The sequence below is a fragment of the Cucurbita maxima genome, unplaced genomic scaffold, assembly GCF_002738345.1.
Source record: "Cucurbita maxima cultivar Rimu unplaced genomic scaffold, Cmax_1.0 Cma_Scf00053, whole genome shotgun sequence".
Taxonomy (NCBI): Eukaryota; Viridiplantae; Streptophyta; class Magnoliopsida; order Cucurbitales; family Cucurbitaceae; genus Cucurbita; species Cucurbita maxima.
In genome coordinates, this window is record NW_019272069.1 from 123,698 (window position 1) to 149,228 (window position 25,531).

A 25,531-nucleotide genomic window follows, 5' to 3' on the forward strand; every position below is an offset into this window, starting at 1 on the left:
TCGATCGCTTATTTCATTTTTTTATTTTTATAAAAACTTTAATTTATTGACAGAAATTCTTTTGCGTAAAATTTGCAAGAATTCACTTCTTAGGGAGATTTTTCTCATTTTTTTATATTTTTTTTTATAAAAAATTAACACTATATTAGTGAGGTGAGATGGGGTTGGACATAATTGAGATCGAAATTGTGGATTTTTTGTAGAACATATAAATTTGGGTTAAAAATAATTAGTTTAATGGTGTAACTTAAAAAAAAATGTAACGGGTATATTGAAAATTTTAAGTTCGATCTGAATTTTTTATAACAGTTTTGTTAAACTATACGTTGTATGATCAGATAATTAATCACTAAATTCACACTACATGACAAACTTTTGATTGTTGGTGTACCATACGTACAATCATAGTATAGTTTAACGGTTATAAATGACCCACTTATTTTTCTAAAATTGATCATTAATGAACGGGTTAGGGTGAGATAGATGGTGGTGGGTCGTGAATGAGCGACCCCTTGGTCCCTTCATTTTACTCATTGATTGCATGTATGGATGTCTAGCCTCGATAAAGTGTCTAACCGAGTATTTTTAATGTTCAACTCTTTCCAAATAAAGGCAAGGTCGTGGTGCAAGAGTGACGTGTAAAGCTAAAAAATAATAAGTGTGTTAGCTATTTCGACTTTATGGTTTCGGGAACAAGAAGAAGACCGTGAACGGATAGTGTTGGTTTGATTTGGTTTAAAGAAATGCCTTCCAAACATCATTTAATCGTTTTTTACTTATTTTTTTAAAGGCAACGGTTCTGAACTATAACTAATAGTTTTTCAATTTAGTTATTTAATAATAATAATAATAATAATAATAATAATATATTGAGTTTAGGAATATTATTCTCTTTTAAAAAAAAAAAAATAATAGAACACATAAACGTGGAGAGGAGAATCAGTATTTAAAGGCTTATTATAATCTTGTGGCGTAGTAGTTTTTCTCTTATTATTTGTTTTTTTAATAATTTGAACAATATTTAATATACAACGAATAATGGGAAAGTGGAAGAACACATTATTATATATTTAATTAATAATTAATTATTTGGCTTTGAATGGACTTTTTCGTCTTTTTGAAAGTTCTAGTGACTGGATTTCCATTACCCAAATTGGACGGCGGCTTTGTGGCTTAAATATTTCGACTCCGTCAGATTCCCGTCTACATTAATTATTTTATTATTACAAACCATAAAAGGGAATTTTTCTGTTATATTAGAATAAAAATAGATGCATTCAATGACATTTCAAATTGTTGACATTAGTGGCTCTTATTCACATATATTATACTAATAACTAAGTTTGTTTTTATGAATGTTCAAATCTAAAACATTTACAACAATCTTTTTAAAAGTATGATGAAGTCGGGTTATAACCCTCTTTGGACAAAAAATATTGTCAATCCACAAACTGAACCAAATTTTTTTATTTTTAAAAAATTCAACCCAGCACAAACCGAAATATAAACTAACCCAACACAACCTTTATGATTTGGGTTAGAGAGTTCAAGTCGGTTGGGTATTGAAGCAAATGAACACCCCTAGTCAAAACAAATTAAAAGTGTGTTTTTTTTCCTTTTCAATGTATTTTTTTTCTCTTCCAAAAGTTCATACAGAAATAAATGATGGTATATATGATACACATCTTATATAACATTTATGCCATTTCATGAAGAATATTCAAAATGGATATTTATGCCATTAGTTGTTCACAGAAGGGGCCCCACCATAAACTTGTAAAAAAAAAAAAAAAAAAGCCCTGAGAGTTTATTCTTACCGTAGAGTTTCCCATCCCAACCAGCAGAGCAATACAAGAAAAGAGGGGTATCAAATACCATAAATTTATTTGGGTGATGAAAACTTTTAAAATAGAGGCAGGGCTGTGGGAAAGCGTACATGCATCCATTGCTTTTCATATGATACCAAATAAGACCAACCAATCTCCTCCAGCAAAGACAGCTTCAGTTCGTAGAGTTTCTTCTTCGGAGTATCTCCATCGTTTTCAATAACATCATTAACTACCTGTGGTAATAACAAAGATGAATAAATTTAACATCACTAGAAATTCAAGAACCCTATTATTCAAAAGGGGACAACATGACCGAGAAAAGAGAGAGAGAAACTCGACCATCTCAGCTGAATCGCAAGTAAATAGTGGAAACAAGTTAACGTGATATTGTAATAATCCAAGCCCACCGCTAGCTAGTAGATGTTGTCCTATTGGGATTTTCCTATTCCAGCTTTCCCTCAAGGTTTTTAAAATGCATTTGTTAGGGAGAGGTTTCCACATCTTTATAAAGAATTAATCGTTCCTCTCTCCAACCGATGTGGGATCTCACAATTCACCCTCCCTTCGGAGCCCAGCGTTTTTGCTGGCACACCGTCTGGTGTCCACCTCCTTTTGGGGCTCAACGTCCTCGCTGGCACACCGTCCGATATCTGTCTTTGATACCATTTGTAACAGCCCAAGCCTACCGCTAGCAGATATTGTCATATTTGGGCTTTCTCTTTCAGGCTTTCCCTCAAGGATTTTAAAACGCAGTCTGCTAGAGGGAGATTTTCACACCCTTATAAAAAATGTTTCGTTCCCCTTTCCAACCGATGTGGGATATCACAATCCACCCTCTTTTGGGGTCTGGTATCCTCACTGGCACTCGTTCTTCAACCGACGTGGGATCTCACAAAAAAACTGTCCACACAAATTGTCTCAAGATCAAATAGGATGTGTCTGTACAAGGTGAAATTATAGAAGCGTTTGATGGAAAGGACACAATTTTCAATGTACTTTGGCCGGAATAATCCTTGGATTTAGCAATGTGGAATGACACAATACCATATAAAAAATTTCAAACCGAGTTAAAATAAAGAGAGATATAAATTTCTCAAGGCTAGAACGAAAGTATCTACCATGTCTGAATCAGAGAGAAGTTGAGGGTAGTAATACCATGCTTTTACAGGAGTGAAAGTTCAGTAAGATCAAAAGCCAAATAAGAGATAGTTGAGTCCTCGTTTGCGACACCCCACATTAGATGGGGAGGAGGACAAAACATTCTTTATAAGGGGAAGCCCGAAAGGGAAAGCCGCATAATATAAATGTGAAGTAACCAAAAGAAAAAATAGAAAATGGAAAATAGCTAGAGAGGAAATACCTTCAGAGCTGCACCTAGCCTTCCTCGGCGTTTTTCGCGCAACACTGCAAGAGTTCCGAACTTAGAGGTCTTGACATCTACCCATTTCTTCAGTTCTTTGAAATTCTCTTCAAAAGAATCCTCAGATTTCCCAGCATCTATTGCGTCTTTTGGAGCAAGTGTCGAAGCAGTCTCAACCTTGGTCTGTCACAAATAGAATTGTTTTATTGTCCAGAAATATCTAATCCAGCCATGGTTTTATATAAATGGTTGAGTTAAATTTTCATTCTAAAAAGAACATATGTAATGATCATGTTTCCAAATCAAAGATATAATGAAAAGAACCTTGTGTAACCAAAATTTCAAACCTTTAAAGACTCCAATTCTGCCAACGCAAGTCCTTTTTGGTATAGTGCCTCTGCCAATTGATCCCGGGTAATCTCCATCTTCTTCTTAAGTTTCTGTGATTGAGAGAAAAGAAGATAGTGGCGATTAATTTAAGAAGCTCAACAGAAAACCTACATACTCCGGCTTTACAAGAATCAAACAAATTATAAGAATCAAAACCATGGCAGTAAAAGTGTTTTTACCTCCACGTCTTCATCTTCAGGATCATTTTTCAGTGCAAAATATTTGGCCAACTCATCTCTGTCTATGCTATCAACTACCTCGTTTGCAGCATCAATGACCTATGAAAACCACTCTCGTGTAAGATTATGTCCTTAAAATATTATTTGTACTATTTTCTTTTGTATTCTAGTTGAGATTCCTTGGTGATGATACATCAATTATAATTCTCTTGTAAATGTATCTCAATCTTTTACCTATATTTATACTATATATTAGTATGAATATGGCATTAAATTGTGGATCTATTATGAAGTATTTTATGTATCAGAGCAACACCTCAAGGGATTGGTTTGAATATTTATCAAGATGGTGAATAGTAGTTGCCAGCCAATATAACAGAGATGACAATGACTTCAGTTAAATTTCCGGATGAACTTTTTTTTTTTTTTTTTTTTGGAAAGATCCTGATGATTTTATTGTGTTCGACTTACCTCTTCCGCATGGCAGTCTCTATCCTCAACATTTCTCTGAGAAACCAAACCTTCCAATTCTCTTGCAAGCAGCGGAGTGTATTTTGGATATTCACTCTAGGAAAAGAAAATAAAACAATAATGAGGATCAAGATGTTAGCAATAAATCTGTAGAAATCCAACCACATTAATAAATCTACACGAATATTTTAAATAATGATCCTTGACAGCGTGTCCGGTAGGATAAATCCAAGCTAAACCATTGCAAAAGATGATTCATAAGGAATAAGATGATAACCATAGTAACGTCAATAATAGACACTAGACAAACATTACCTTTTTGTGCTAAACATATATATATGTATATATAAAATTTGCTTTTATTCTAGCTCCTAATTGTCCTGGGCTTTCCTTTTTATATTCTTTCATTTTTCCATGAAAAAAGTTTGGTTTCTCGTTAAAAAGATAATATAGACAAACAAACTAACTTGAAAATTAAACCGATAGCAGTTATGGAAACCACAAGATTCTGCAAAAATGCAGAAAGAAAGTATGAAAACTCCAAATTCAACATTCAATTAGTTTAACTGAAGATAAAGTAAGACCCCACTGGATAGCATTTTTTATTTCTAGTTTTCTGTTTTAAAAATTGAACTTATTTACCAACAATATTTCTACCTTTTTTCTGAAAAAACCTATAAAAATCATGATCAAATTATGATAAATAAAAAATAAAAATGAGCTAATAATTTAAAATTTTGTCTACAAATTTACAATCTAAAATCAATGTGTTAAAACGTGGGCTATAGAAAATAAATAATTTATAATAAATGTTATTGAAATTATCAACATATATTAATCATAAATCTTGGAATATGCTTAAAAATAAAAATTACAATCAATGAATCATAATTCACAACACAATTTTTAAAAGTGCAACATCAACACATATTTGAAAAGAAGGGAAAAAAACATAGTTAAGCCATACTAGGGAAATCTGGCGGGGAAAAATGCTGAAAATGAGTACAGAAAATTTTGAAGGAAAGAAGTAAACAAAATTATTGTTAAGGGAGTACAATATATGTTTAAAACTCTTTAACCGCTAGAGAAAAATATTAAAAAAGAGGGAACTGAAAAGGTGGTTGCTAATAAAATGGAAGGAAATAGATGCATTTTCACAATCGGGTAAGAAATAGAAATGTCTAAAGATATACAATTAGAGAGAGTAACTACATAAAAGGCCTTCTCAAAAGGGATTAGGGAAATCAACGTCCTATAAACTTTCACAATAGACTTTTTTGACAATAGACATGCATAATTTCGAACAGAAAACAAAAAACACATAAGAATTCCATTCAGAAAATATTAATTCAATAACGCTGAAAAAAACATGCTTGAACCTTGAGGGATGAGCACAACTTCTTCCATTCTGCAAAATCTTCAGTTTTTTCTGGTTTTAGGCTTGAAAGTACTTTGATCTTCGCATCACGGACCTGACCAAGAAAAGGATAAAATGCACCAAGTACTTTAAGAAGTTGATTAAATTATCAGCAATCTCCAAAGCAAATAGTCCAGGAATTTAAGGAATTCAAAAGGGAGATATAAGAAGCATAGAACACGGACCAGGGGACAATTTTTTATGGGCAAAATGGAGTGCATGTATACAATAATAGTAATAAGAAGAAACCTAAGGAGCTTGGCTTTTAATCTTTTCCAGAATGGATTCTGATTGTATATCCAAGTGTGTCCAAGATGTGTCCCTCCCATACACGTCCGAAAGAAAAAATAACAAAATATACTAGACATGTTTTTTTAATGTCGGACATTAGAGGAGAAAGGAACCAAACCAAACCAGATTAGGTTTAATCAATTTTTTAAGCTATTAAGACCAAACTGAACCGCAGTGACTCAATTGCAATTTTAGGGTTTGCAACGCCATTCCTTCCCTTTTGTGTTACTTCAGCTTTTGTTCTCTCTCTCACTTAATTTCTTTCCATCGTTGCTCCCTCCCTTTAGCAACAACGAGCCACTGTTGCTCCCTTCGGTAACAACCAGCCACCGTTGACTTCTTTCACCATTGATTACCCAACCACATCGACTCCATCCACTGTTGATTACCCAGCAGCCTTACCTTCAGTCGACTACTCACTCGTGTCAACTCCTTCTGCTGTCGATTCCCAGCTTCCATAAAAAAAAATTTGTTTGTTTCTCTCGGTACGAACTGTTAAAAGGGCATGATGTAAGATTTGAACTGTTAACAGGAAGATTTTCTTCTTGCCTCTCTCTCTCATTCCTTCTTGTTCTCGATGTTGGGTATTTTTATCCAGATAAGAAGATTGTTGGGCGAGTGAGAAATATGGTTTTAGAAGGGAAGTGAGGATAGATTAGTGGGTTCTTCTTCTTCTTCTTCTTCTTCCTCATCACTTCTTTTTTTGGGAGTTTGATGAACTTTGAAAGACGGATCAAAAGATTGAGAAAAATAAAAGTGACAGAAATGAAAACTGGTTGCAGAATAAAAAAACTAGCTTGAAGAGGAATTGAGAGAGAGGGAGGGAGATCAAAGTGGAGGCAAGAGATGGAAAATGGAAAAAGAGAGTTGACCAAACTTGACCCCAGTTCATTTCAAACTCAGGTCAGGTTGGTTTATTTTTCCGTGAAAAGTCAGGACATTCGGTTTTGCAGGAAAAAACTAACCCCTTTTCATTCCGGTCCGACGTGTGTCTTTGCTTAGATGGAATTAAACAAGCAATTTTTACACATCACAACAGAAAGGAAGTCTCCTACTTATAAAAACAGGAAAAAAGAACATTATTGTAACCAAAAACAGCCTACATGCTAGGAAACAAGGTAATTACTATCAAGAGATTAAAGAAAGAAGGGTGAATTTTACTTCTTTTGCTAATCAATAAAAAAAGATATTCGTGAATGGATACCTAAAAACTTTAGATATAGGCTTCGATAATTTAATAGAGGATTACAATTAATATCATACAGCATCCCCTAACCTCACCCCCACAAATGAGGAGAGCATTAATCTGGAATCTAGTGGTAGAAGATTTATGACAGATTATAGTGCTATATAATCCTTCACATACCTCTTCCATCAGACGCTCGGAAATTGTCTTTGTCAAGGCTGGAGAAGAACCTTTACCCTTGTCTTCATCGGGCTGCCAGAAAGTACCAAGGAAAAAATCATTTTTGCTTACATCTTAGTATTTGATTGAAGGGGTAAACATGATAAGGTGAAGTAAACAACCTTAGTTGGTGGCACTATGAAGGAGAGTTGATAATATACAGGCATCTTGCGTGAATTTTCCTTAGCATTTGAACTAAAAATACCTAGCTTTGCATATGAGATAGCTCCCGACAGAACCGACCCATGAGGAGAATTCTGAAATAAATCAACAAATATTTTACAAATCCAGAAATTGTAGTAGCAGGAAGTAGCAAGAATTAGAAGGAAATAGATCACAAATAAGCCATTTGTTGTCTTCTATAGTTGGAATTTTCCTCCTGTACGTAAGCTCTCAATGAAATCTTTCATACAAGGCCTCCTGTCAGTGATTCTAGGCAGCCAACTTGATACACTGTATGTGAAGTATTAAAGGCTTATTTGAAAATAATGAAATAAAGAATATTATAATACCTTGGGAAACTTATCTTTTGATGGTGGGCCCAAATAGAATGCTTCTTTTTTCCTACCAAAGAAAATGAACCAAATTGAGTCTTGAACAAAGCTATTGAACAAAAGGGAAGGTTTTCACAACAGCATACCCAGGAACTAAAACTGAGGATTTGTAAGCACCATTCCCCATCATAGGACCATCAGGTAGAGAGAAAAAGCTCAATTTAATGGAATCCTATATCAAATCAAGAATAAAGTTTAGCATTTAAGTAAAATTTCCATCGACATTATTATCAATCAACAAGATTGCACAATAGGCCAATACACTAGTAATACGAGCCAAGAGTTATTGTGGACTAAAATGCGGAAGAAGCTCAAAAAGCACAGACGATTGTTAAATCTGATGACAAACAATAGCAGTCCCCCCCAAGACAAAAAAGGTGGGAGAAAGATATCAAAAGGCACGTGTAAATAATAAGTAAAATCATACTCATATGGGAAGTTCTAATGGGAATTTCTCTGCTTCCTATACAGGCAATTAGATCAGACAACCATCTAAGGGAGAATCAAGAAAGTAAGTTATGGAATCTACACAAACAAACAAACAAACAAAAAGCTCTCAAAATTTCTAAGATGTTACCTTCTCATCCAATTTTCTTTCTATAAACACCACCAACTGCTTCATTTTTTCCAGACATTGCACGTCCTCGTGCCTGAAAATCAAAGGAGATTCTAAGAGATCGAGAACATTGTAGATTGAGAACACTGTAGACTACGTTAGAACATGTCTGGACCATGAGCAAATTCTAAGCTGTAAAGATCAACGACACAAATTTGAGAAGATAACAAATTTCTCCGCATGTAAGTTGGCGTTCTTAACAAAGGTTAACCCATATATTAATTGAACAAGTACAATTCCAAAAAACTTCCTTGTACAATGGTAATAAATTTGTCCAAATTAAATATGTTTGACTAATTTCAGACACGCCTTGGACATGGCTCTAGAAAAAAAAAAAACCAAAAAATTAGGAGGAAAAAATAGAGATTCTCGACTTTAATCCTTATAGTATTAGAATGACATCTTCCCCTGTCATAGCCAACTAAATTCTTCTGTGTATCTTTTAAGTTCAAATATCATTAATTGACTAAACTTGATAGGTTTTTAGTGAAATATTTTTTTTATAGGAGAGAATTTCATTGATATATTATTACTTCAGCTTTAAAACACTTTGCACTTCAACAGAACAATCTGAAACCAATCTGAAAACCAATCTAGAAATCAGCAATACTTCCTAAAGACCTACGATTTAATCAGCATGTATGACCAACTTGATGTAGAGCAACAAAGCCACTTTCTTAGAGTCCCTTTGGAACGAACTTTCAAGTGCTTAAAAGAGGCGTTTCTGAGTTAAAAAATTGTTAATAAACACATACAAAAAGTCATTCCAAACAGACCTTTAAAATACGTTTTTTGCACAACTTTGTGCATTGATCTTCCCACTTTATTCGCAAGCATAGATACATAAGTCCATTAAATCATAAGACAATATGAACTTTATTTTCAAGTGTAGATACATAGTCCATTAAATTATAAGACAATAAAAACTATGAAAACTTGAAAAATACAAAGCTAGTATTGTTCAGAGAATTATCAAAAAGATGTTCTCAAATTAGAGAGAAAAACTGCGCCATGATCTTTGCTGAAACTTATCAGGAACAAAGGAACAAAGAGCTGAGTGCAAAGCTCAAAGGTACAAAATAATAATACCATGAAAGGGGCTCATACCTTATATGCAGCTGTAAATTGTATTCTCCCTTGGGAAGTTTTTTAAACTTTGGGTATGCGTCACCAGTTGCATAAATACGCTACACACAAAATAAATGAAACAAGAAAGTGAGATGACAAAAGTAAGAGAGAAATTGTAAGCCAATCCCAATTCGATATCTATATTTCTCTCTCTTTTTGTGGAAGTTAACCAATACTTATTCCTATTAAAATTTTGGTTCAATTAGATTTCCTTTATATTTTTGTAATACTAGCCATGTATTAGGTTAAAATTTGGTTCGATTAGATTTCCTTAATATTTTGTAACACTAGCCATGTATTAGGTGTTTATATTTAGGGGAAAAAATCATTTTATACTTCAAACATTGGGAGTTGAATCAACTAAAACTCAAAACTACTAATTGAATCCATTTAAACCCAAAACTTTGATAAGTGAATCAATTTAAACCTTTTATTAGTGATTTATAGCCAATTCACTTGATTCTATTTTAAATCAACTGAATTTAAACCCTAAAATTATTAGTTTAAGAAAAATCCTACTATAGTATCAAGAACTTTTTTTAAAATAAATGAAGAAAAATAATGAAGATAAGATGAAAAAACCACTCATATTAATGAAAAACAACTACTATTTATTTGATTCCAACATTTCTCTAATAATGTCAATTCCTGCATTTAAGAAGGCCTTTTACACTATAAATTATACATTGATAGTTTTAAAATTGAACTCCAACAGAGAGTCTAAACTATTTCATTTATGAAAGTGTAGGCCTTTAATGCATACAATTATATATGTACAATTCTCAAAGTCAAGAAGTATAAATTGATTTTTTTTCCTCACATTTATTTTATTTTATTTTGTAATAATTTTTTTCTCATTGGTTAAAGTTTCTTGTATGATTGAGCGCTTGTTTCAAAATTTTCTTTGGAAAGGAAGCAAGGAGAAATTAGGATGGTACTCCACCAAATGGGACAGGGTCATCCCTGCCTATTGATGAAGGGGTCTTTTTGGATATCATTGCAGAATTTTGGTCTGATGATTCAGCTTCCTGGAATCTAGGGCTTATGAATCTGAAATTAAGGAATGGGCCAGCTTATATAACGTCCTTTCACAGAATGTGCTGGATGACAAGGAGGATTATTATTGAATTTGGAATCTCGACAACAAGAGCTTCTCTTCTAAATCACTATCCAGAAACCTTTCTTCCTCAGTTTCTCAAGGTGGAGAAGTTTTATATAAAAAGATACGGAAGGGTCACTGTCCTAAAGAAGTTTAGTTTTTCTTATGGGAACTTAGTTATTCTTGTTTGAATACTCATGATAAGCTCCAACGCAAGTCACCGAGCATTCCTTATTTACCAGTTGCCGTATTACGTGCAAAAATGGCCCCAAAACTCACAGCCACCTTTCGATTACATGTTCGTTCGCAGCGACTTTTTGGAATTTCATTTTCAAGGCTTTTGCTTGGTTGGTTTCTCTACCCAATGACATTCTCTCAGTTTCGCATACTATCCTCCTTGGACATCCTTTCAAGAAAGAGAGAGACTCTACGGCACATCACCCGCAGTTTTCTTTAGACACATTGGCTTGACAGGAATTTGTGCATCTTTTCTGATACCAATCAGGACTTTGAATTTTTTTTGTCTTTGGTTATTTATACTTCCCTCACCTGGTGTAAATTGGTTCCTCCTTTTTGTAGTAATGGTTTAACTCATCTTATAGCACATTGGAAATTTTTTTTTGTAATCCTTAGAATGTCCCCCTTTTGTAATTTGATTTTAACAATGAAATTGTTTTGTTTCCTATCAGAAAGAAAAAATAGAAAAAATGTAACAATTTTTTTTTCCCTCAAAATTCTTGTGGTTCCAAACGTACAATTACATTAGTTGTAATCTGGTAATTCCATCAAAATTTGTCATTCTCCAATCTCAAGCTACGTGTAAAACCTTCCAACGCCAAATTGAAATGCAATTACCTCTCATGGAAACGCTTCGAGATTTGATATTAATTAACATACCTCAAAATATATAAGCCAAACTATCTCAAGTATTATTGTGGGCTAAGCTGTCAGCACTAAATATAATGACCCAAATGTGGAATAAATCCAACTTTCTTGTGGACTGAGCCGAACTTCCACAAGAATGATTTTTTTCTCCTTGGATCAAATGACCTCCATAAACAATTTGATATTCTGAGTAACAACGAAAATGAAGTCGAAGTAGAAAGTACCTTATTTGCATCAGAGATCATATAAAACTGAGACTCAAATTTGTTGTCATATATCCGGTCATTAAACAATGGAATAGAAGGTTTCACTTCGGCAGCATCTTCTAATTTGAACTTGTAACTACAAAATTAGAAAAAGTGCATGAATTTTATCTGAGACCAGAAATTTCCTTAATAAAGAAGTATAAAGCACCCCTGTTAACTCACGTTAGAGTTAGTGATAAAATCTGTTTTCCACATGGCAATCTGTCACGATCTGTAGGCAGTGTGCAAAGTTTGGCTTCACATGGCCGATATGGAACTCTTACCTGCAAATTAGAATGAAGAGGAAGAAGATTATAACCCATATAGAGTAATTAGAGAAACAAAATATACCTAACATAATCACTTCGTTCCCTCACCTTGTTCAGGATGGCCGCAGGAGTAAGTTTTTCTGATGCCAACAAAGCTTCAGCATCAATTCTAACGGGTGCTTCACTTCCATCAAGCACTATTTCATCTTTATTGGTACTAATCCCATGAAATGTTACCTAAAAATTGCAGAAATTCATTGTTAATCCCAAATAAGTTCCCCTTTTAGATTGGTTAAGATTTTTTTTCTTTTCTTTTCTTTTCTTTTTTAACGGTTAGGAATAAAAATTCAAATGATTAGATATAAATTGCAGAATTCAATCACATGATGAATGTTTCCAACAAGACCAAAAAACAGAATTGCATGATCGATGAAGGTTGTCAATCTGTAAAGAGTTATTGGGTTGGTTAAAAGTCAAACTAACCATTAGTCTTTAGATAAGCTAGCCGTTAGATGGTTCAGCTTATTAGTTAGGCTTCGGTTAGCTTAGACTAGTATTAATACTAATGCTTATTTGTAAAAAAAACGGGTAGATTATTATCAATAAAACTTCTTCCAATTTGTTTATAGCAATGATAAGTGAAATTGAGAAGATTTTATTCCTTGGTAGGAAAAGTAGATTTTCCAGTCTTAGTTTTACTTTCTTCATGAAGAATGAAATACGAGAAAAACTATAAAAAAAATAAAAATAAAAATAAAAAAATTGATAGCTTGATGGATGAACTAGAAGCATCAAAATTCAGCCGCATTACTTTCGTGTTTTATCATTCAAGAAATCATACAAATAGTTCAACCAAGAAAATCAAACTAAAATTTGAGATTAGATATTAATACAAACTCACACCTCAAAATCAACGAGTGATGATTCCCTACTTCCAATGCCACTTGACCAAAATTGAGCAATTGCTAGTTCCATAGTCTGGCCACCCACAACAGGAAAACAAAAACTTTTGGAAGCAGGAGACGAGAAAGTTACCACACTTTCCCACTTCAAAGGCCTCTTCAAGGGCAAAATCTGGAAAATGAAGATATTCTCATACATTTTGAATACATAGATAACCTGGATACAACGGATATAGTGGCTCCACATACCTGGACAGTGTCAATAAAAAATTTCCTCGTTGTGTCAAATCCTGTTGTTTGTATTGTTGCTTCAACCCAACTAGTACCACGTGGTACCTCTATAAATCTCCGTTCTATATGGCCTGAGGTGGCATATTGATGAAAAGACAAACAAATTCCGAATAAATAATCCTCTTACAGGAGAGTCTACTATTTAATAAAAGTAATAAATGATTGTTGTTGGCAAAATGAACCTGGTAGAAACGACATTCTTGGAAAAGAAACTATTGGGGGGCGATCCACCACAACTACTGGCTTTGTTATAGTTACTGGGATCCTGAAAAGAGGGCCTCGCCATGGAGCCTTGCAATCAACGCCATAGAGTTCATAGTAGTGCAGGCCATCACTAAGATTTGAAGGATCAACCACTACGCTGAAAAGAACAAGCAAGACTTCAGTCCGTTATGAACAAATCACCATTGGTGGTAAAAAGTATACTAACGTTTTAAGTGCTTTATCATCTGTTAGAAAGAAACAAAAACATCTTAGCAGGAAATGAAGAAAGGTAATTTACATATTCAGAATTAGAAATAAACACTTTTTTGTTATCATAAGTAGATTAACAAAAATTAAGTTACGTGCCGAGTGCAGGAGAAGGAAAAGGCTATAGTATGGTTAACAAAAATGAATTAGAAAGAGAAGATGACATCGTGGGAGGGGATTGGGCAGAATGGAAAAACAGGAAGTTGAGGGAGGAGAAATTGGTGGGAGAGACAGGGGAGATAAAGATAAGGAGAGAGCGAAGGAGAGAATAGAGACGTTAGAAATTGTTTATTTTTATCTTTTTATTTTTGTTATTAACAAAAACAACTGACAAACATCAAATAAATACAGTAAAAAGAAAACAAAATAAAAAGAGAAGAAAAAATAAAAATAAATAAACAGCAAAATGAACCAGACCAAATATGGTATCTACAATGATCCTTTGATCTTTGGCTTATAGAAGCCTTTAACACCTATAAGATGCCCTGAAGGAAGTTCTTGAATTGCGCTTTGCAATCCCCCCCCGGGGTAATATTCAGATCACATCTTCCCTCCATTGTTCTCGCCCTTACAAGGACTGGTCTTTTATTTAAAATGAGTTTGATTAGGCTATTTTCCTCCATAGAAGAGTAGATGATTGGGGAGGTGCTTGAAGGGTGGTATTCAATGGGAAGGTCAAGACCCATTGGGACTGCCAATAACCCTGTGATGGCATTTGGGGGAAAATCCTCTTCTGATTCATTTTGTGATAGTGTGCAACATGTTGCTTGTGGTGGTATTCCAACCATAGTAAATTCTTTTGTAATTACAAATTTTTTTAATGATTATTAACCGCTATAAGTCTTTTGTAGCGTTTTGGGCCGGGTTCCCTGTCTATACTTTTGTAGCGATGGCCATTTGACCAATATTTGGTTTTGGTAAAGTCGTAAGATAGATATTGAAAATTCTAGGTAAGCTGCCATAACCTATAACAACAAATTACCATGTAACAGAAAAAACTAACCAAATGAAAACTTAGAAAAAAAAAAAAAAAAAAGGAACACAAATAAACAAGATGCAAGCTGTGTCAGTTGAGAGATACACATGCTCAGGAAACATATAAAAATTGTTAACTCACTTGAAGCTGCGTCCATTATGTGTGAGAAGCAAATAATCAGGAACAGTGACGACTGTTTTCTCACTGGAATGCAGCGCGATACACTCCTCAAAAGGGACCAACTCATCTAAGTTATTTGCATCTTCATGAAACTGAGGTTCGATTTGTACTGTCCACTGATAAAACATTACAAAGTTCAAATATCAACTATAAGTAATCAATTTTAAAATTGGAAAAAAAGAAGTGGTCAAAGCATTGCTCCATGCAGTATCACTCAAATGCAATGTCTAAGAATACTTTCTTGTTAAAAAAAAGGACTAATGACAGAAACAGTCAATTACAGACTGCTGTATCATAACATGCACTTCAGGAAAGAAATGTAGTGTCTAAGAATATTTTCTTATTTAAAAACTAATGCCAGGAACAGTCAATTACAGACTGTTGTATCATAACATGTACTTCTGGAAAGAAACCGAATTATCTGAAATATCTGCACCAATTAGAAAAACGCTGGCAAAAGAAAAAAAAAAAAAAAAGAAAGGCCTAGGCATAGCAGACCCATGTTCCAGAAAGAAAAAGAACCGAACCATATGAAAAATAACCCATTAAGCGGTGAACGAATAACGCATGGGACACCATGCAAAACTCCAAACACCCATTTGGCTCCTAGGTTTGAAGCGGAGGAGTAGGCCTAGTACGGCCCAGCTCATCTCTCTAGCATTCACTCCACGCTCTCATCCCAAAACGAACCGAATTTTTAGTAAAATAAGAAAATTCTGTTTTACTGGACTACAAGTAAATAAAATTTTGTTAGAATGGTCAATAAGTAATATGATTTTTGTGAACCAATTCCATTGATCAAATGAAATTACAATAGGAGAAACAACCCCAAGCCAAATAACTACTGTGATCAAAAAGAGGAAAATTTACACCCAGAGATGACAAAAATACCTACAGTCACAAAACCTATCGTAAGATTCCTTTCATTCCATTTAGACGAGAAACTTTATCGTAGCTGGAGTGGAGGAGAATGTGGCTTCGGGATTCTGAGCCAGTTATGGTATTCCTTCCATTATATATCTACAATGATTCCTTTCATTCCATGTAAACGAGAAAACTTCGGTGTAGCTGGAGTTGAGGAGAATGTGGCTTCGGGATTCTGAGCCAGTTATGGTATTCCTTCCATTCCAAGACATACAGTTCTGAAGATTGTCTTATGTGTTAATTGCCCAGTGGCTTAGGGTTTAGAGAGATCCTTGATGCTGCCAAGTCCAACGGAAGTGATTATGTGGAAAGGAGCCTGTGGAATCTAGATTCCACGACTAGGTGTCTGGAAAGGAGCAAAGCTGAATTGAGATAAACTATTTGTAAGCTCAGCCTATTCATCAGTTTCATCCTCCTTCAAAAACGGTCTCAGCTGAAGGTCCAACAAATCAAAACTTGATTTCCATAAGTCTGAAACAGAAGATTGTTACCAAGAGAAATAGAGATTATATGGAGGAAATGAGAGGTACCGATCCATCAACCAGCCAATTATCAAGCCACAAAGTGGTGGATGCACCGCTACCTATTTTTTGAATTTCCAAGGGCCTCTGATCTTTCTCATTTCTTCAATTTTGCAACAGATGTTGAGCTTGCTTTTGAAGAGAATTTAAAGTATGAGTAGATGGTTGATTTTATGGTTAGTTTGATACGACTTTCCGAGTGCTTAAAAACTCTCATTTTAACACTTGGAAAGTAATCCAAATGCTTGAAGAATCTCATCTTCCAGAGCTCAATGGGAGGGTTATCATTGTTCGCTATTGGTTTTGCATTTTTCTTAGGGCCTTTGATATTTCATTTGTTCTTGTTTGCAGCCTCGATTATCGGCTAATTTGCTAGTGTTATTTGACCTATTTTCTTCTTCTTCTTCTTCTTTTAAGCACTTGTTGCCTTCGAACAATGAGAAGTTTGTATACTGTATTTTTTAACATTAAAAAGGTAAGGGGAAACAACCACAAAGGCAACAAAATCCAATTCACATGACGGAAATATCGAAGGTTATACTCGTCACTTTTTAGGTAGTTTTGTCCAGAAAGTAATAAATGTTCACTCTATAGTATGGTTAATGCACATAAAATAGAAAAGCTGGGTATAATTTTACTTCCCAAAAACAGTACAAACAAATCAATGGCCTTACCTCAGAACTTTGACGGCAGGCACTAGCCTCTCTTAAGTAAATTCCTCGTGTTGTGGGAGCTGAATTTAAGATATATAAGCTATATTTAGAAATTGAAAATAAGAAGTATAAGATCAAATACCATTGCCAAGAAGATGGAACATGGTTGTTAAGGGACTGATATATTTTTTTTCATTGGAGTCAAGAGACTGAAATACGAAAGAAATATAAGAGAAGCTAGTACCCCTAATCCTAGTAAAGATAAATATATGCGATATATTACATACTGTTAGGCTAGTGTTGTGTTGAGTAACACCTACTTAGTGCAACTATCAAGAGGATGATACATTATCAGAAAGCAATTCCTCTTTACCTTTGCTCTTCTTTTGTTTCATCTAGATCTCAACACTACCAATTCAGGACACATACATAAGAATTGACAGTTGAGCAACATAAACTTACATAATTTTCCAGATTGATTAATCTTCACTTTATACCAAACATATGGAACATTCTGGGACTTCCTTATATATTCGTATGCCCTGAAAAATCATAAATAATGTTTCAAATATAGATAGTCCTATTTATTTCTAACTAATTAGATGACCGAGCTAGGGCACAAAACCTAACTTGTCAACTTGCATGAGCCCCTGTCCAGTGGATAATTTATCTTCTGGTAAGCAACCTACCGGAATGGTAGTATTCTCAAGAGCCTTCCTCACAAGGTATGGGCTCACAGGAATGTTCTCAGCCTGCATTGACAACATTACTTAGTAACCAAGGCCAGATAAAGCCATGAGAACAATAACAATAAAAAGATTAAGCATTATAAATCAAAGGAAAGACCTTCATTGCACTAATGAGTAATGCAATACCCCCACAAGCAGATGGAGACGCCATAGAGGTTCCGTTCATAAGCATTCGTCTTTGAAGGGTCCATGTAGGAACAGGAGCAACAGCAGCACCAGGAGCACTTATACAAACACCAAGATCTCCATCTGCCGTTGGTCCACGACTCGACCTACATCCCACATTTCCCAATCATAAATGGTTCAAATAATGTTGAAGACTAAAAGTCGCCTGGGAAGCTGATATTTATTGGAGCTAATTAAACGCGGGTCTAGCAGTGACATGTGGACTGTCAATTTTTTTATTATCTTTTTATTCTGTCCAAAAACACTCAAAGTAGGAGTTTACAAAGGATATCCAACACTACCCTCCATCATAAACACCCTTAAAAAGTCTCCCATAAAACCATTCAAAATTCTAATTAACATAATCCACTCAGGCCCACAAAATCATAGCCACACACAGCCCAAAAGATTACAGAACATATTCCCTCACTCCTCACTCCTCACGAATTACATTACTGGCTTCCCTTTCCTCCCTTTCCGACATGTATATTAACACTTGGTGAATTGGAGTCTGTCAGCCCAATTCCAAAAGGGAAATTTCCTCTCGAAGTATTTTTCAAGTCAACATTTTAAATAATTTGTCGGTTAGAGTCCATGTTTTATCAAAAGTCATTAAGCTAAATATCATGTTAAAAAACAGAGTGAAAAATACCAAGTATATTCAAGCCCTTCACTGGGAGCTTCAACCACACAATGAGCACCAGCAGCCATCGATGGAGAAACATAAGCACCAACTCCTATAATGCTTGAACTCGTGCCACCAGGAGCACCAACAGTATTCAAAGCTGGCCCACTATTACCAGCACTGCTCACAAATATTAACCGGTACTTGTTTACCGCCTACAATTAAAAATTAATAATATCTATAATAATTAAAATTGAAAAATTGAAACGGGAGAAACAAAAGTTATAATTATGCAAAAATAAAAAAAATTATAAAAAAATCCAGCGAGGATTTATAATATCCATAATTATTAAAATAGAAAAATTACCGAAGTTACAATTATACAAAAAAAACAAAACAGGTGAGAACAAGATCACGTCAGCTTAAATCATTGTTTAGAATTGTTACCTCATTTACAAGGTCAATAAAGCGACCATAGTCCGGAAGTAATGTCGGCTCACCATAACTCATATTTATGAGATCACATTTATGCTGCAATAATATGAATAGTGGCCATAATTAGACAGATTAACTAAAACAAGAAGCTTCTTGCCGTCCTTCACAAATTAACAAATATAATCAGAATTGCAAGAAAGTTAATTAAGTCATCTTATAAGAATGATAATGAAAAGGGTATTGTAAGGCACCTCCACAGCTGCTATCAACGCTCGAGTCAGCCCAGTTCCAGTCTCCATTGACCCTAAACGTGTGTCTCCAATTTTACAAGATATCAATTGTGCACCGGGAGCAACTCCGTTCAACAAGGGTTCCTAACAGTAATCAGATAATCAAAACAGAATAATTATTTAATAAAAAAAATAAAAAAAGACACGCCGGTCTTCTTTAAACTCTTTCTTTTTTGAAAGACAAAAGGGTAAGATCTATTGCACCTTTGGGTGGAAAGCAGAAGCAATACCAGCAACATGAGTACCATGAGGGGAGCAATCCGTAACTATACTTAAGATATTTCCCTCATCATACACATTTACAACAAATGTACAAGCATCCAACTTGCTAAACACGCCAAACTTTCTTTCGATCCTGTCACCATAAATTTAAGACTAAAATACTCAAATTGCAAAACTGTACCCTCACACAAAATAAGCAACAGCGGTAACGTAAAATAGATGCATCTCATTCAAAAGATGATTAAATTTAGTTAGTTAATTTTAAAAAATGTTTACAACCTTAATTTATGATATTTGAAGGTTCAATTTCTCTTTGAATCTAAAACTCACTTATAATTTGTTAGTGGTACAAAGTTGGCAAGTTTTCCGGAGTCAGGTTCATCCTCAAGGCTTTGTGTGTCAAGAGCAACTCTCCATACTTCTCCATCATGCCAAACAACAGCATCAATGATTGGCCCCTTGTCATCATAGCACTAATGTATAACAAAACACAATTATAAGAGATGAGAGAAATTGGGGTGCAAACACATACGACCCAAAGCAATATTTTCTGAACTTTCATTTCATGTGCGACTATGTTTTTCTTATAAGAAACATTTCATTGATGAGTTGAAATTTAAAAAATAAAAAACAACAACAACATGGGGAGACAACTCCTCTATCCCAAGGAAATTACAAAAAATACTTCCGTTTTACCATAAGAAGAATAAAAGTTTGAGCAAAAAAAGATAAATAATAAATAAAAAAACTGTCAACGCACTTCTCTCTTTCCCTGAAGTCATGGAAGTTTCCAAGGCTCTATCAAAAGTGAGCCATATTTTTTCTCTCCCTTCTGAAAGGAAAACCAACCAAAACAGTGACCAGCAGAACTGACCATTGGCAGTTAATATGAGATGACTAGACTTTGCTTATGTCTATTTTTAAATGAGTTTGATTTTTTTTTTCTTTTTCTTTTTCTTTTTTTACTTTTCATACTTGAATGAAAACTTCAAAAACCAATTAGAAATCAAATTCAAATATCATAAATCCAACCTATCACTTTTGAAACTTTAAGAACCAAATAGAAGCTAAATTAAAATAATAAGGACCAAAAGTGTTATTATTTAAAAATCAAGAATCAAATATAAAAATAAGTTAAAGAAATTAAGGATAAAAATGTATTTTACCCATTTTTTTTATCATTATATGAATTGGTAGCTTCATTCAAATTTTTTTTTTTTTATAAATACGTATTTTCCTAAAACTAATTAATATATATCATTTCTGGAAAAAAAAAAAAAAAAAAAAAAAAAAAAAGAACTGATATATAGCCAATAAATTAATTGATTAACTTAAGTGATAATCATGGTTTACCATACACTGATGATCAATTTCGAAATTAAGCTATGTACAATAATGATTTTGATTCACAGTAATCAAGAAGAATCACTGGATTAAGCTATGCACTCATTATGAATCAGTGATTAAACAATATAGAAATTTTTCTCTGTACTGTTTTATACTTTCGTACCATAATTAGTTATTTACATAATTTATATTCTATTTGTATCTATTAATTAGCTACTATTTTAATAAAATTTTATCTATTAGGCTAAATTTTGCATATATGTGTATGTATGTATGTATGCATGCACGTACACACACAAACCACAAAGTTAGCCTGGTTTCTAAAAAATATTTGGTGTCCCAACTAGAAAGACACAGCTGCATGTGTGCGTGCATAAAATAAAGTTCTCGCAAATTTGAAAATTATTTTTCTTTGCCCCTTGGCCCAAGTTCGGATTACTCCATTCATGATCTCCTGTCAAATATGGAATGAAATCCATTTTCACTTTTTTATTTTGAAAGTAAAGAATAGACCTGTTTGCAATTTCCACAGTTCATCACACATGAGACAGAAGTTCAGAACATTAACACAAATTATCCCAAACAAATACTTACCTCAGCTTGTTTTTTAAGAATATCAACTCGGCATTGAAGGTCCTCACGTACCCTTTTCAGATTTGGGTCCTCCACCTTGGTGTGCTTCTGAAACATGGATGTCATAAAAGCTACTATCAAAAGTACAAAAAAAAAAAAAAAAAAAAAAAAAAAAAAAAAAAAAAAAAAAAAAAAAGCATGCAGTGCAAATGTGCAATTGTACCAATTCTGATGATTCATCCGCAGCCTATAAAATCCACTCACTAGAAAGTCTTTCAACCAGCTATGTATTTAATAAACTTCAACCTAAACTAGTAAGCCACCTCTACCAAAACATTTTGGTGAACCACCAAGGGACACGAGAAAATTTGAAAATTTCTCTGAAAAAAGTTTTTCGGAAAAAAGAACAGATAAAAATAAGTGAAGTAAAACAAAGCAATGAGAGCACACAAAAAAAAAAAATTTAATAGGTAACGATTTTATCAACTGACTGAATAATGATAAAAAAAAAAAAACGTTTATAATTAAACTACTGTTCGAAGTGCAGAACTTCATTAGCCTTACTAATAATGCTAGTACAAGCACTTCAATTTCTATGCTTGGAGGCCAACTACGAATACTTAATGGAAGTTAACATGAAATGGTGAAAATAAGCAGACTGTATGGTCAACAACCTGATCAAATTCATCAAGAACCTTGACAGCCTTGGCAATCTCCTCCTGGTTCTTTTCATCCCATTCCTTCTTTCTCTCTCGCTGTGCAGCAGCAGTATGTAAAAATTTAACGGGAATTGATTAAGTTGTGTGTATAACTCAGAACCAAGCAAAACTAATATTCTTACCTTCAAACGAGAAATCAATGTGTCAGTAAATAGCTCATAGACGAATTTATAGCCCACATGCCATTCACCAGATGGGTTCTTCCACGAAGAATTGACAACCAAAGAAGCCCCTAATCAGAGGGATCAGTAAGATGAGACTTTGAACACAAAGATCAGAAAGAATAGCAAGGAAGGAGGAAAGAAGGAAGTATGCTCCATCCAGTCTCCAGTTCCAAAATGTTAAATAGTTGAACAGAACAGTAACAGTCAGCTGCTTGGGACAAGAAAGAAAAAGAACAGTAAAATTGTTTAAAAGAGTTGAAATAGTGTAACTTGATGCAAGAACATCAAACAAAAAATCTAGAAGCATGAGCCTCTTATAAATAACCCAAGACTATATCCTTGGAACCTCCTCTCTTAGCCGTTGGGCTAGGCAACTAACGCTAAGAAGCAATTAGAAAGAAAAATAAATAAATCAAACATTTATTTCAAGAATGTATTATTACGGGTAGCCAAGCAAAATTATAAAAAGGTGGCCTGGAAAATATAAATGTTCAAATTTTGATAAATAAAAAACATTGGCTGTTGAGAAAAAATCATAAGCATGAACCTGAAGCTCCAATTATGCAACCATCTGCATCGGCCTTCACCACCTTCGAGATATCAACATCGCCGCTTCCCGTACTGATAGTCAAAAAAGATTTATGAATGTTGCATTACAAATTATCCCGACCATACTAACAATAAAAAGAATTAAGAATATGAGGTCGCTTCATACCAATCAAGAATATCCAATATTTTAGGCTTTCCATCTGATGTCACTTGCAATCCCGCAGCAGCAGGGTCAACACCGCTATCTGAGAAGAAACATCAAGAAATAACAACACATAACCAAACCAGTCCAGTCCAGTTACAAGAATCAATCCAATGGTTTCTTAAGCTCCAACATAGAAGGAAGTGAGAGAAACACAAGAATGAATAACGCAAGAAAGAAAAGAAAGAAGATCTCAAATCTCAAATCCAACACAGGAAAACAAATCAAGCCAAAACGTCTAGTTCATATCAGAATCCTATAATCAACCAATAATACAAAAGTAGAACACAAGACAATACCAAAAATGGCAATCAAAACACCACGGCCATCGAACTCAGGATTAGCCTCGATGAAGCGATCAGCAGCAATTTCCTTCTTAGGCATTAAGGAGGCCAAGAACGAGGATTCAGAGATGCTGAAGCCAGAGAAAGCACCACCATTAACGTCGCCGTCGCCACCACCAGTAGAAGGCATTGCCCTAAGACAAACTCCTCTTGGAAGAACAGAAACCCTGGAGTTTGGGGCGGTAACTCGACTACGGATTAATGAGCTGAAATAAGGAAGAGCAGTAGCAGAAGCAGTAGCTGAAATAGAGGATACTGAGAAGGGGGAGGGCAAAATGGGGAAATGGAGTAAAAGCGGTGCATTTTGCATGAGAATGGAAGGGTGTTATGGTAATTTGAATGGATACGGCGGAAGCGGGGGCGGAGGGACAGGTGGTGGAGGGTGAGCGGGCAGTGAGGATGGTGGAGAGTTGAAAAGTGGATTGGAGATTAGGGGAGGTTGGATGTCACGTGCAAGACAGACAAATTACGCAATCATTTTCCTATTTTGAATACACAGCTTTTATTTATTTATTGGCTTTGACGTCGGTCATCATTAAAAATATCTACTTTTTAATTCTTTTTGCTCTTTAAAAATCAAAATAAAAAATTTATTACTTTTAAAAATATATATTTTCCGTTTTTTACTTTTTTTTTTAATTATTAATAAATCATTTATATTTCCGTATATTTATTAATTTAAGTTTATACTCCCCTGAAATATATTTAAATTTACTTTTAAGTTATAAAAAAACTCAAAAATAGATTTATCTATTAGTATTTTATTTCAAAAATCTTTTTAAAATTCAAAAGTATTTTTATCCTCAATTAATATTATATTTTGAAAAAATGTTAAAAATATGAAAACCATTTACACACCACACAAATTATCTCACTTTTATTTAAATTATTTTTTAAAGTTTCATTAATTATTATTATTATTATTATTATTTTGAAACTTTGAACATTATATTAACCATAAAACTATTTTTTAAGCTTTAAAACTTTTTAAAATTATAAATGAACAACTTGAAAAATCAAAGTATTTACGGATATTTTTTAAGATTTTATTCAAAGTTTAGAACCTTTTGAAAATTTATAAGGTAGATTCGTGTAATTTTTTATTCTTCTGAAACTCATTTTGTTCAATTTCAACGACAAAGTCAGAAGATTTGTTTAAAAAAAAAAAGATTTTTAAAAAACTTTTATACATAAGAGAACAGTTATAAATTAGAAATTCAAAATTAGTTTTAAGGGCATACAATAATTATTCCCTTTGGAAAATTTCAACTTCACAAAAGCTAGAAGAATAATTCATAATTATAAATTAGTTTTAAGGGCATATAAATTAGTTTTAAGGGCATGTAATTATTATTCGCCTTAGCTAGGCTTTAACTTGACAAGAGCTAAAAGAATAAAGTAACAAAAGCTTAACCAAGCCAATACTAAAGAACTTCCAACAAAACACGACTACCAACTCAGCATTAGAGTGTGAAGGCCATTAATTGGACATTCTTATAGCACGGGTCCACTAGATGAAATGGTCAATTTCATGAAAAATTCAAAACCAACCACCCGAACAGATCCTACCAAAATTATAAAAGTTGGGTTGAGATTACTCTCTTAAAGTATGCATTCAGTGCTAGGGGTGCACAATGAACCCAACAACCCAAACCAACCCAACCCAAAATATAAAGTTTGGGTTGGGGTTACTTACAGTATGCATTAGGTGCAAGAGGTGTACAATGAACACGATAACCCAAACCAACCCAATCCTATAAAGGTTGGGTTGAGTTTACTTTATTGAGGTACACATTCAGTGCTAGGGTGTACAATGAACCCGACAATCCAAACCAATCCAACCCGAAATATAAAGTTTGGGTTAGGATTACTTTCTAAAGGTACACATTCAATGCGAGGGGTGTACAACGAACACGACAACACAAACTGACTCAACCATATAAAAGTTGAGCTGAGTTAACTTTCTTAAAGTACGCATTTAGTGCTAGGAGTGTACAATGAACCCCGACAATCCAGACCAACCAAACCCAAATTATAAGATGGGTTGGATTAGCATGGCAGGTTGGGTTGGGTTAATTTTTTGAAACCGAA

General features: G+C 34.0%; 1 protein-coding gene across 1 annotated transcript; it reads right to left on the minus strand.

The window, feature by feature from the left end:
- Positions 1 to 1,903: 1,903 nt before the first annotated feature.
- Positions 1,904 to 23,750, minus strand: LOC111471490 (tripeptidyl-peptidase 2). The gene is made up of 34 exons (XM_023117196.1): positions 23,396 to 23,750; positions 23,061 to 23,139; positions 22,893 to 22,966; positions 22,304 to 22,413; positions 22,137 to 22,217; positions 21,484 to 21,570; positions 19,873 to 20,015; positions 19,525 to 19,675; positions 19,282 to 19,404; positions 19,043 to 19,126; positions 18,623 to 18,810; positions 17,903 to 18,077; positions 17,687 to 17,808; positions 17,519 to 17,598; positions 17,078 to 17,136; positions 14,920 to 15,074; positions 13,514 to 13,692; positions 13,290 to 13,402; positions 13,042 to 13,212; positions 12,247 to 12,375; positions 12,053 to 12,153; positions 11,849 to 11,966; positions 9,620 to 9,699; positions 8,474 to 8,546; positions 7,983 to 8,068; positions 7,855 to 7,906; positions 7,465 to 7,599; positions 7,304 to 7,375; positions 5,609 to 5,701; positions 4,230 to 4,325; positions 3,759 to 3,857; positions 3,537 to 3,629; positions 3,190 to 3,372; positions 1,904 to 2,062 (listed from the first exon to the last, which is right to left on the minus strand). The coding sequence occupies exons 1-34, from the start codon at positions 23,748 to 23,750 to the stop codon at positions 1,904 to 1,906; spliced, it is 4,098 nt and encodes a 1,365-aa protein (XP_022972964.1).
- Between the last annotated feature and the right edge of the window lie 1,781 nt (positions 23,751 to 25,531).